Source organism: Diprion similis, chromosome 3, assembly GCF_021155765.1.
Source record: "Diprion similis isolate iyDipSimi1 chromosome 3, iyDipSimi1.1, whole genome shotgun sequence".
Classification (NCBI taxonomy): Eukaryota; Metazoa; Arthropoda; class Insecta; order Hymenoptera; family Diprionidae; genus Diprion; species Diprion similis.
Genome location: NC_060107.1, coordinates 16,538,371 through 16,550,897, shown reverse-complemented (window position 1 = coordinate 16,550,897; position 12,527 = coordinate 16,538,371). Strand labels below are relative to the sequence as shown.

At 36.1% G+C, this 12,527-nt stretch overlaps 2 protein-coding genes across 2 annotated transcripts in view; one reads left to right on the top strand and one right to left on the bottom strand.

Annotated features, from left to right (window-relative positions):
* The window catches only part of LOC124416725 (flotillin-2), a 403,676-nt gene that overhangs the window by 264,285 nt on the left and 126,864 nt on the right, over positions 1–12,527 (bottom strand). The gene's annotated exons all lie outside the window — the stretch shown is intronic.
* On the top strand, positions 1,316–6,525 carry LOC124416712 (glucose dehydrogenase [FAD, quinone]). The gene is made up of 3 exons (XM_046897972.1): positions 1,316–1,754; positions 3,832–4,015; positions 5,087–6,525. The coding sequence occupies exons 1-3, from the start codon at positions 1,338–1,340 to the stop codon at positions 6,370–6,372; spliced, it is 1,887 nt and encodes a 628-aa protein (XP_046753928.1). The 5' UTR covers positions 1,316–1,337; the 3' UTR covers positions 6,373–6,525.

Here is a 12,527-nt window from a genome sequence, read left to right as displayed (position 1 = left end):
ACAATAACATAATTGCGTGTGCAATATCCGCCTAACCACAGAATCAAAAAAATCTAGCGCGAAATTATAATCGGATGTTATTTTATTCAATTTGCGAAAAATAAATTCAATACGTAGATATAACTTATTAGAAAAAACGAAAAGAAGAATAAAAATATGGATCAGATTTACGTGGGATAATCGATTGATTATATGGAATCCGTTGAATTAGAGAGAGAGAGAGCGATAGAAAAATTTGAAAAATATAAAAAGTAATTCGAGTCGCTTAGGAATTTTGAGTAATATTTATAGGGCTGCTGGCAGTAACCTATAAATTAATTTTTTCAGGTTTTTGTAAGAATCGTTTCAAAATTTGATTAGTTAAAGCCCATATAAAGTTACGTGAACTCGTGAACCAATCAACTCCGATAAAAGCGTTGATGATTTTTTTTTAATTTTTACTCTGAAGTAGAAAGTAAAGAAGGCGAAAGTATTCTCGGATTCCGCATAATCGACAGCCCAAAAAGCTCTGATTTTAACCGGTTATATGATTAACAAAATTCCGTCAATTTCAGTTTTTCTAATTTTCAGATTAAATTATATTCTCAAATTTTTGAATTTTTCTTCCAAAGCTGACAGCCTAGTCCACATTTTTGTTATAAAATTCAATAAAAAATTTTTTACGCAAGTAATTTTTATCTTTTTTCACATTTTCGCACGAAAAATAAACGACTGGATGTATTTATAAATTTTTCATCGAACTATTGACAGTTTTGCAAATAATAAACAACTTTAAGGCGATAATATATATAGCTTTGATTGAGCATTGAGCACATCGGTTTTTACCAGGTGCAGAATTGTGAAACAAACATTGTTTCAACGTCAAATTCGAGAAAGTTGAGTTTGAGTATTGTGACAGCTCGTTATCTGCTTATTATGACACGTCATCAGTTAATATAACGGTTGAAATGCCTCTAGTAGAGTAGAAATTTCACTAGATATGTGTATAATTACAGGTTAACCGCAGGATGCACGGCGAGGAAATAATTCCCATGTGAGTAAAATTCCCACCATTAAGAAAAAATGGAGTGAAATCCAGCCAAGAAGTGAAAATAGTTTAACAAATAACTACGCAGCGGGATGAACATGGGCAATAACCCTACGAGCAACGGATAAAATCGATTTAAAGAAGTGACACATCGAACCGGAAGTGAAAAAATTAAATAAAATGGACCATCATATAATTATAATATGAGTGAAAGTGCAGTATAAACGAATGTAACATAATTATTCGATCTTGTGCAGAATTGTCACGTTTAATAATCAAGACTAAAGTATCGAAACTAGGAAAAAAAAAAATGGTGGCGGGTCTGCTGCCCGTGATAACTGGTGCCATAAAGGCGGCGACGCTGCTGTTGGGGGTGGGAAAAGTGGCGTTCATTCCAACGCTGATAGTGGCGTTGGCTTATTACAACTACGATTTAATGGACCCCGAAAACCAACCGCGAGTTGCGCGAGTCCTGCGCAAGGAGTATGACTTCATAATCGTGGGGGGAGGTTCGGCCGGAAGTGTCCTTGCGAACCGTTTGACGGAAGTCCCGGAGTGGAATGTCCTGCTCCTCGAAGCCGGAGGATACGAGACCGAAATCACTGACGTCCCGATCCTCTCCTTGTATCTCCATAAGAGCAAATTCGATTGGAAGTACAGGACCCAGCCTCAGGACTCGGCCTGCCAAGCCATGGTCGACAAACGATGCTGCTGGACGAGGGGAAAGGTAGAAATTGAATTGCAGTCGATGGAGTTTTATTGTTAGTCCAGTCGGAATGGGTTTGAGTTAGAAATGTTCGTAATGTGGCTGCATTTTCGTGTACAGGGTTTTAGACCCTTATAGAAACTCAAGTCTGGGGTCATTTTTTGAAAACAGTAAAATTTCACGTATTTGCGCTTTCTTCGAAAACTGATATTGATAGATGAAAAATAACTCGACTTTTACATAGAATTATGTTGTGATAATATGTCGGAAACGGAGTCAGATTGAAAAATTAAGAAAAACGAAATTATTTTACCATAATTCATCAGATGAAGAATTTTTTGCTCTACACGATGTTGAAACTGTTTTTTATCTATAGACAGCAATTTTTGAGGATAACGCAAAAAGGTCAAATTTTGCTGTTTTCTCGCCGGTTATGCAGCTCAAAAATGACTTTGGATTTCAGTTCCGCAGAGTCGAAAACCCCTTTACAAAAAGTGTGGTCATGTCCCGATTATTTCGAATTTAGACCTTTTTGGACTTGATTATTAAGGGGATGAATGAAAGTGGGGAAAGAACGAGGTTGAAAATAGTTGAGTCCACGTGACGAGAGATCGAAAGATTTTGAAAGATCATTTTTCTGCAACTTCAAAGGAGATTTTTTTTGCTTTATTACGTGTTTGTATTTCTAACCTTTATAAAATTGCATAATAACGATTTTTCGTAAAAGTGCATTGCTACATCAACGTTACCAATTTGAACCTCACATTTTTTCACATTTTCAAATTAACACGAGGTCGCAAAAATTATGGTGATTCATAAATGTAACGATTTCTGTCCTCACCCTTCGTTCAACCTTGAAATAACCCATTACAATGTCATCTTGAACATGAAAATGGTGTAAACTACATCATTTTGATTAATTCAGATCACAAATCAATGTCAAGGATCTACAAAAGCATGCATGCAACATATATGATTTTCTCACAATAAGTATATCAAGGTTGAATTCACCGAATCGTCATAATCAAATGTTAGATAGAATGAAAATCCGGTTTACAAAATCTACAGTAATGTTAATCGCGCCAATACTGGTCAACACGAATAAAACAACGTTTTGATATAAAATAAAAATTATTCTGAATGAATCCGAATGACACAAGCAAAGATATCAACAAGATTAAAAGAAATCTTATAATTATAAAATGCTCAAACTCTAGCATTTATGAACGGACTCCAATGTTTTGGGCTTATTTTTTTCAGCATAAAAATTTCCAGAGATTATTTGAAAAAAATTGTACAAATAGTTATATCTACATTGAATGTTAACAGATTTTTGTAGGAATCGTACAACAGATTTTCGTAGACAATAAAATTTGTTGATGATTTTTCGAATTTACACATTCGGACTATCTGTGGGGATTTAGTATGCGTAAAATGAGTAAAATGAACCCAAAAACGTCAGAGTCAAATCATTTTGAGCATTCTGTTTACGAAACCTTGTCTCATTTTGTTGATATCCTAGCTTCTGTTGATTGAACTTCCTCATATTCTTTGCTATCACATATTCGGAATCTTCTTTGATTTGTGTTCACTATCATTAGTGTATATTACATCGGTGAAGATTTTTTAACCGGTTTTTTCTTTTCTTCCAAGTTTTGATTTATCTGTAAACTAGACCCTCTTTTTGTTATTTTCTTGCTTTAAGCTTGCGTAAGAAAATACATTTCAAACACAAAAACAATTTCTTGACAAGTCATTAGTGATCGAACTGTCATGTTTTTTGTTTAGCCAATCTTAAATTTCTTCACATTTCTCAATTATAAATTGAAAAATTTCACAACTAAATCTGCTGCGGCCAACAATATTAAGTCTGAAAAAACAAGACATTGAGAAATAATTTTGCACGTCATCTTGATTATAAATATAGACAATTTCTTTTATCACTAAAGGTGATAAGTGTCGTTTTCGAAATTCGAAATTCGAAAAAAGCAATTACATGGTTATTTATATATATATAGGTATACATTATATTATTACTTAACGAACATCAGGCCTAAGGGTGAAGTTTTGGATTAACTCTTTATCGTTGACGAAATAGGTCCTCGGGGGTTCGAGTGTGCTGAACACGATGCTGTACATCAGGGGTAATCGGCGAGACTATGATCAGTGGGAAAGTTTTGGAAATTATGGATGGGGATGGGACGACGTTTTGCCGTATTTCAAGAAATCCGAGGATCAACGGAATCCCTACTTGGCACGCAGTACCAAGTACCATAGCACAGGTATTATTTTTCACATTACAATTATTTATTTATACATTAACTCGAATGGACTTTGATGCGCGAAACACCCATCAGAACCAGTGTCGAAAGTATTTAAAACTTATGAAACGATTAACTGTTCAGTCTAATCACTGACCATCGATCAAAGAAGAATGATCGATCATTTATCACTCCCGAAACTATAATACATCACTATTTCCAAAACATTTTGGCCCTATTAAACCTGCACTGAAGCCATCAAGAATTCAAACAGAACTAACAGATCTATTCGAAAATGAACCGATAATAATTTTACTAATTATAACCAAATTTTTTTTGGAACGATATAAATTTTCGCTTTGAAAAAGTAAATTATTCAGTAAGCTATAGTCTTTACAGTAAAACGAGTGCAGTTGAACGAATCTGCTGGATTTTGATTAATTTTTAAACGATTGAAACAAACATCGATATATATAAGATTTTGTTTATGACTTCAGTACATTATAATTTTGTATTCCAATGAGATCTTCGTTGTTTACGATCATAGTAGTTTGGTACACACTCAATGCCGAACTAATTTAATCAAATTCAGAGATATTTTTAGCAGCGCAGAATCGGCATGAACCATTAAGAAAGAATTTTCTCTCATACTTCAGTTAGTCCGGAATAAAAAATAAATCCAAGCACGCCAGAATTTGTCACGAACCAAGGAGTTCAGATTTTAAAACCGAAAAAATGAGTCCAATGAATCGGCTAATGTGAAAGAATGACTTACTAAAAAATGCTTCTAAAATTCTTGGTAAAATCATTGCAAATATTTGGAAAAATGTGGGGATCGTGTATTGAACTCATGAAAGTTTCAAAACACTGCGTCTATCTTACGGGAAAGGAGGTTCTTCGACAGTGGCACAACGATTTCTGAACCGAATTTACTGGCAAACAAACTCCTTGAAACTAACGAAACTTTAACATAATAATAAAACTTAACAAGCAGATATTTTGTTTGTTTTTCCTCTGAGCGAATTCCATTTTCGCGTCATATGTATCCAAGGTATGAAACCCCCTTGAATCCATCTCGTGGTTCATTTCTAGGCGGCTACTTGACGGTCCAAGATGCACCCTTCAACACTCCACTGGGGGTTGCCTTCCTGCAGGCGGGTGAAGAAATGGGCTACGACATAGTGGATGTGAACGGAGCCCAACAGACGGGTTTCGCGTTCTACCAATACACGATGAGGAGAGGAACCCGATGCAGCGCGGCAAAGGCGTTCATCCGTCCGGTACGGAGCCGTAAGAACCTGGACATAGCACTCTGGTCCCACGCCACCAAAGTACTGACAGATCCCGGAACAAAGCGAGCCTACGGAGTGGAGTTCATCAGAGACGGTAAGCGGGAGGTCGTCTTCGCCCAGAAGGAGGTCATCCTCTCGGCCGGAGCCATAAACTCACCACAACTGATGATGCTCTCCGGAATCGGACCCAAGAGGCACCTGGAGGAGGTCGGCGTCCAGGTCGTTCACGACGCGCCAGGCGTGGGACAGAACCTGCAGGATCACATCGCGGTTGGAGGCTTGGCTTTCCTGATCGACCACGAGATCAGCTTGGTCATGAACCGCCTGGTGAACATCAATTCAGCGTTGAGGTACGCGATAACCGAGGACGGACCTCTGACCTCAAGCGTGGGACTGGAAGCGGTAGCCTTCATATCGACAAAATACGCGAACGTGAGCGATGACTGGCCCGATATGGAGTTCATGCTGACCTCCTCGTCGACGAACTCGGACGGCGGAACACACGTGAAGAATGCGCATGGACTGACGAATGAGTTTTATAACGAGGTCTTCGGCCGGATCAACAACAAGGATGTCTTTGGGGTTTTCCCAATGATGCTGAGACCCAAGTCGCGCGGCTTCATCAAGCTCAAATCGGCAAACCCTCTAGACTACCCGATCATGGTTCACAACTACCTGACGCATCCCGACGACGTCGACGTTCTTCGGGAGGGCGTCAAGGCCGCCGTTGCCTTCGGGGAAACCGCAACCATGCGTAGGTTTGGAGCCAGGTTTCACAGCAAACCAGTTCCCAACTGCAAGCACATCCCGTTGTTCACTGACGAGTATTGGAACTGCGCTATTAGGCAGTACACTATGACCATTTATCACATGAGCTGTACTGCGAAAATGGGAACACCCGACGATCCTATGGCTGTTGTTGACCCTGAACTGAGGGTCTATGGCGTTCCGGGTTTGAGAGTCATCGACGCGTCCATCATGCCTACCATCACCAATGGTAACATCAATGCGCCAGTCATCATGATCGCCGAAAAGGGCGCTGACCTCATCAAACAACAATGGTTGTCTAAAGCCCAGGTTGTCTAAAGATCAGTTACGGTCTTAGAGTAAGGCTCGTTGGACAAAATCGACTTTATCCGCCCATTTCGTCATGAGATAGTAATAAAGTCGATCGTAGTAACGTTAATGTAACGAAATATTTAAGTGGAATCACTCTTTTGACTGTAGAATGAATTTAAAGGAGTTTTGGTTGAGTGCGAAGTGTATAAGTGTTTTTATACTTTGTTACTATGTTATACAGAATGTTAGGTAATTAGAAAATTGCGAAGTTACGATACTCGTCAAAATGCATCGTTACATCAACCTTGCAGACGTCAACATCGTAGATAGTTGCAAATTGAATGCATATAACACTAAAAACAATTCTGCTCAATAGTGCTGTGAAATATACTTTGCTGAGGCAACTTGTCAAACTTTAGTCGAATTGATCCAAGGGGTTAACGATTTCTGAAGTCAGGCACACACGTTGCTCAAAGGTACTTGACGTCAATGAAGTCACTTAAGGTGAGTGAAATCACTCGAGCTCGGTAAAGCCAGTGAAGGCACATGAAGTCACTTGAATTAAATTGAAGTTAATTGACTTTACAAAGTCTTTTGAAGTTTTGCAGTCATGAAGTCAGGCGTCTCGTCAATTGACGTAGCTGTTAACCATTGGAGTCGGTTATAAATTTCTCGTCTTCAACTGAAATTATTCGATCATCCCATGATTATTTTCACTAGTGACACATTTTTTGCCGTACGTTATACTTGTGATAATTTTTTTTTAACGGCCATCAATAGGTTGACTTATAGAACAGTTTATTTCACTCTGCTACGTTTTATTTTATCCAGTAGATTATTATAGGTGTAGAATCCTACGAGGAAACTTTTTTCGTAACGTTGGTATCGTGATCCATTGATGAGGATCGTGATTAATAAATATGGCCATATTACCGATTAAAAAAAAACTGCTTCAGTGAATTTGTAAAAAATAATTTTTCACAGAGAATCAAACGAGTCTTTCAGACTTTAAGCCAATTTAAAATTAACGATTTAGAATGAAAATCGATATCGAAGATCTTATTTAATAATGCATGGCATTATTACTTTCCTTTTTATTAATTTTTCAGACAAATCGTTGTAGCTAGAGAATATTTCAATTCAATGAATACTAAATGTGGAAATTTTTCTTCATCGAATCAACAAAAACTATTCATTTTAAACTCACTCAATGTTCTTAACGAAAACAAGATCATAGAAAGGGGCAGAGATAAAATGTAGACTTTTGTTCAGAGTTTTTGAATCTGTTTCGAAGTACACAAGATTTTTCAGTGTCGGTGAAGATTCAGTTATGAAATGTTTGAGATGAAAATGAAACGTTCGTCAGTCCAGCCGGTAGAAAATGATCTCACCGGCTGATCAAAGTTAGAGAGGCTTATAAATAGTAACAGGAATTATTTTGGACGTGCAAAATTTGGCCAAAGAATTGTTTTCTTAATGGCGCAAGGAAACGTTGTTTCACTTAACATGACAGAAATAATGTGGAGTTTTGTTGTTCTCATCACTTCGTTGTTGAATCCAACGACATTAGCTTGATTCTTGGAAAAAAGTAACTTCGAAACATTTCTCTGAATGCTGTAAACCAATTGTGCATATCAAAGTTCAGGTTGTTATATTTGAAGTGTTATCATAATAATAAGAAGACGAATAATATTATGCAACATTATATTAAATTATTTTTATTTTAATGCATATCTGATGATTAAGCTTAAGAAACAGTAAATAGTGATGAGAAAATGCCTAATAATCATTAAATGATTGAATATCATTATTCTCAGTTCCTTAGCTGTTGATATGCCGAATCGCATAGTTTTTAACGATTATTATACGCCTGATGTAAGATTCCCATAGCAAAGTACGAATTGGCGGGAATTTCAGACACAGGATTATTATTAGACCGTTTTTTCTATTAAAAAAGTATGAAAAAACAGAAAAAAAATTTACCTTTCCTTCTACTAAAATAATTGTAAATACTAGAGCGTTATTGTTAATTATAAAAATCATGTAATTCGAGGTACCTACAATGTATATAATAATACATCTATAATAGCTGTGTGCAGATATAAGTGTGCACAAGTGCAATATAGGTATGTATATATACGAACATATAATAGTTACGAGTTGTAATAAGTCTGATAATCAAAATAACGATAAACGTAAACAACTATTTTGCAATAAAATTGAGCCTAAGCACTTTTTTCTTTCCTTCCTTTCTCCACCTCGAGGTATATAAAATAATAAGAGAAGATTTCCAAACATTTGGAATTCGGAAACGTTATTTTACATCACATTTTATAAATAACAACCAGGAGTCGTTGTGTCGCAATAAAAACGTAACGACGCGCGAGTTTCTGAAGTGACGCTTGTCCGAGTAGTAAATGAAAGTAAATTTCACTTGAGGTGTGTTGCGCAATCGAAATAGCTTAAGCCTACGTGTTGAGTTGGGTGGCGGCAGACAGTTTCTATGGAGAAAGTCAAACTTACTCAGCTAGAACAGCAACGTCAATGACAAATAGTGTCCTTCGCCATATGCTAACTAATAGTTCACCTACATTAGTCAAATCAGGTGTTAAGGAACTACGGCTATTCGTTAGCGGAGGCTCAGTCTGCTCAAGATAATCAGAAGATCACCTCGATCCACAGTAAAAATAAATTTCGACATCAAATTTCAGTGTTTGTTTTTTTTTTTTTTGTTTTTTTTTTACTTTTTGTGGTGACTGTAAAAAAATGTTTCTCGGAGCGTTTAATGTAGAAAAGAAAAATTCGATACCACAGACCACATACGACTACAGTTTCTTTGATTTGGAACGTTGAATGAAACTGAATCTGAATTATTGTATAACGTTGGTGTTTTTGGTGGCTAAGAAAAAAAAAATCGGCAACAAATTATTTCAAGATCTTCCCCGCCGTAAAGATCGAGAGTAACGTCTAAGTCACATTTCAAAGTTTTTTCAGTCGATTGTAGTTTAGACTTTCTATAAGCATAAAAGTTTTTTTCCACCTTGAAGATTCTTTCACGATCACCTGGAGTTATGATTAATCTACTGCATGACATCATCAGCTTCATAATCAACGCCAGATTCGAAGGATTCGAGAGGGGTACAGTCTAGTAAAAAAATTCCAAAGCATAGAATTACGAAATAAAGTTCACTTATGACACTTATAAGTAGAAAAATGAAATTTGTAAGAACAAAAGTAATGCCGAATATTCAAATCGAATTATATTCATAATTATTACAAATTTATGTAACGCGATTTGTGCAGAATTTATTTACGAACAAATTGAACTTTATATACGAATTCAGCATTAACCATAGATGACAGATAATGTGACGCGTTTCAGATTATTAGTTATCGAACTGTTTTGAACTTTTTTTAAACGGGAATGATTTTCAGATAAATCTTATCAGAATGCAATTCATTAGCTGTCTTTAAGCCTGTGTGTTCTTAATTCTTCTGTTTAGCACATTTTTAAGTGGACTGTACACCTTATACTTATTGTTCGAATAATCAATAATTGAATTCCCGCTCTGAAGTGCTTCACTTTCCCCGTTCACGAGAACTTTCTCGAGTCTGTCGGAACAGGCTGGAACTAAACTGAATGGGATCGGAAGATCGGTCGGTAAAGAAGACTGCTGTATGACCGATACATGGGGATCACTTCATAACTTCACCAGCACAGCAAAAAAAGAGTTTTGAATAAAGATATTTGATCAATTGTCAAAACGGGGCTTCATGTTATAAATATACGAAACTTTGATGCTATACTTTCCGAAAAACTTGGAGACAACATTTACTACGAAACTTTGATAAAAATTTTCAAAAGCAACGAAAATACAGGCACTAATTCTCCTGACGGTTGACAAATAGCCATTCAGGACTAGAAGTTGCGTGGAAAAATCGATCGCAGATACGAATAACTGTGGTCCGTATTTGCAGAATCATGTTATTTGCACAACCCTTTCGATATGCATAATATTCGCATTATTTTGCTTAGCTCATATAATCCACGCTAGCTATAATTGAGTCCTTTCTAATTCAAAATACGAAATCATGCAGTTACTGCTGACTGCCAGCGTTGAGACATCATAGACATGCTCCAGTTACCACGAAACAAGAGCGAAATCAGTATTACCACGTATGAAACTGTGAAAAACCTTTTCCACAGTTTCTAACGGCAGAGTTTTGAAAACATCAACTTTTTCGATTCGATTCGATAGTTGGACGTTCATTTTTCAAAATCGTGTGCTGAAATATTAGAATTGTTACTCAGAATTGATATGCTTTAACTCTTACTACGCTGCACAATGGGGTCAAGATGACCCCACGTCTTCTGTGCCGATATCAAGAACATCCAAAATAATCTGGTTTTATTCAAGTATATAACGAAGAAAAAAGTATATAGCAAACTAGGATTTTGGGAAATTCCATTTTTTGTTTATGGCTTACACAATATTTTAGGATTATAAAAACAATATCCAGTTGATCCATTTTTTTTTTTTAAAGTTCAACTCTCGATTTTGGCACAGTGACTCGGTGTTCGTAAAATTGTCAAAGCATTTTTCTCGAAACCACTTTTTTCAAATTGGGAGGTCAAATTACTTGAACGTCGTTACATGGATCGATTTGAAATTTTGACAGTAGCTTCACAATTATATTCTCTATGGAAGTAAATAGTCTATATAGACTACAAAATTTTTTGGTTTTTTATTCCAGGTCTTATACTTTACGAAAAATCTGTCCTCCCGTGAAGGAGTTTAAAAAAAAGTGATTCAAAGATTGGCTCTGCCACCGCTATTTTGCATCAAAATGATAATAAAAAAGTTTTTTTCAATTTTCAATATGTGTTAAATAAAGCCTCTGAAAAAAATCATATTTCTTTTTCCATTTTCTCAAAATAAATTGTGAAAGTTAGACCTTATTTCGGCCGTTAGAATGGTGTTATCCCTTAATTCATTCTTTTGCCAAAAATTCAACTTCAGTCACTCAAAATAATGCGTTTTTTCATTGTGTAGTATCTTCGTATTATTATTCTTAAATATCTGTGTCTTTAGAGTTACTCAGTCAATTTTCAGCTCAAAATATTTCAAATCCAGTGATTTACGATTTTTTGAGCAAAATCATCCATTTTCCGGTATTTTGTTGCTTTACGTTCTTATTTCTCATATTCAAAATTTAATTTTTCGAAAGATGACTAATTTTCCTTGAAACATAATAGTTCAAGAGTATGGCAGGATTTTTGAAGTTATTTGAATCGATATTGTGAAGTTATTTCTTTCAACTTAAAATCCTTGAAACTGAGTATATAAGAGTTCTCGAGGTCACTGGCTTCGAAAATGGAGTCAGATCTGAGAAATTTTCATAATTCAAAATGGCGAAGCGAACAGGATCCATTTTTATATTTCTAGTTCGTCATATTGGATCCGCAGTCCTGATTTTGAAATTCTGACGTCGGATTCGTTTTCAGCGAACTCGAAAACCCGCGGGTACATAAAATTCAAACGAATAAGATCAATTTTTATATCTTGATGCAGCCATATTGGATCCGCCATTTTGAATTCCTGGATTTTGAGCTCAAATTCGTAATCAGCGACCCAAAAAACATCTCTGAATTCGTTTTTTTGTTTATTGTTTACCTGCCAGATTAGCTTCAATTACATTAATTATCTAAAAAACGTGTTTTTTGTACTTTCGTTATTATTAACATCCACTAAGTAAAACATAAACCCTTACTAGTCATATTGTAGTGACGATTGATCTCCTAACATTCAAAATATACATTTACATTAGTCGTTATGCGCTAAAAAAAATTTTTACTAAAGAAAAACAGACCGGAAGTAGGTGACATACCAGTACGCCACTATACTTTAAAGGGTTGAGAGGTTACTCGGTTACCACGAGTCTGAAGTTAGCAGCCAGAATCAGCAGCCAAACGTTCCAATGTTCATTAGAATAAAATAGTGAATTCCAAAAATCTAAATTTTGTGAAATGTCTCGAACCCCCAATACTCTTATAGAATGAATGAATGAATGAATGAGAAACATCACACTCATCACACACATTCAGCCTCTTCCGCACACAGGTGTACAAGTTGCCTAGCAAGAAACACGTGCAAAGTGGAACCCGGTGTGACTAAAGTGTT

What these genes read in the sequence shown, in the direction of transcription:
- LOC124416712 (XM_046897972.1), top strand. Translation starts at nt 1,338, where the DNA reads ATGGTGGCGGGTCTGCTGCCCGTGATAACTGGTGCCATAAAGGCGGCG. An exon ending in GCTGCTGGACGAGGGGAAAG is followed by an intron (nt 1,755 to 3,831) that starts GTAGAAATTGAA and finishes TTGACGAAATAG; the next exon opens with GTCCTCGGGGGTTCGAGTGT. An exon ending in TACCAAGTACCATAGCACAG is followed by an intron (nt 4,016 to 5,086) that starts GTATTATTTTTC and finishes GTTCATTTCTAG; the next exon opens with GCGGCTACTTGACGGTCCAA.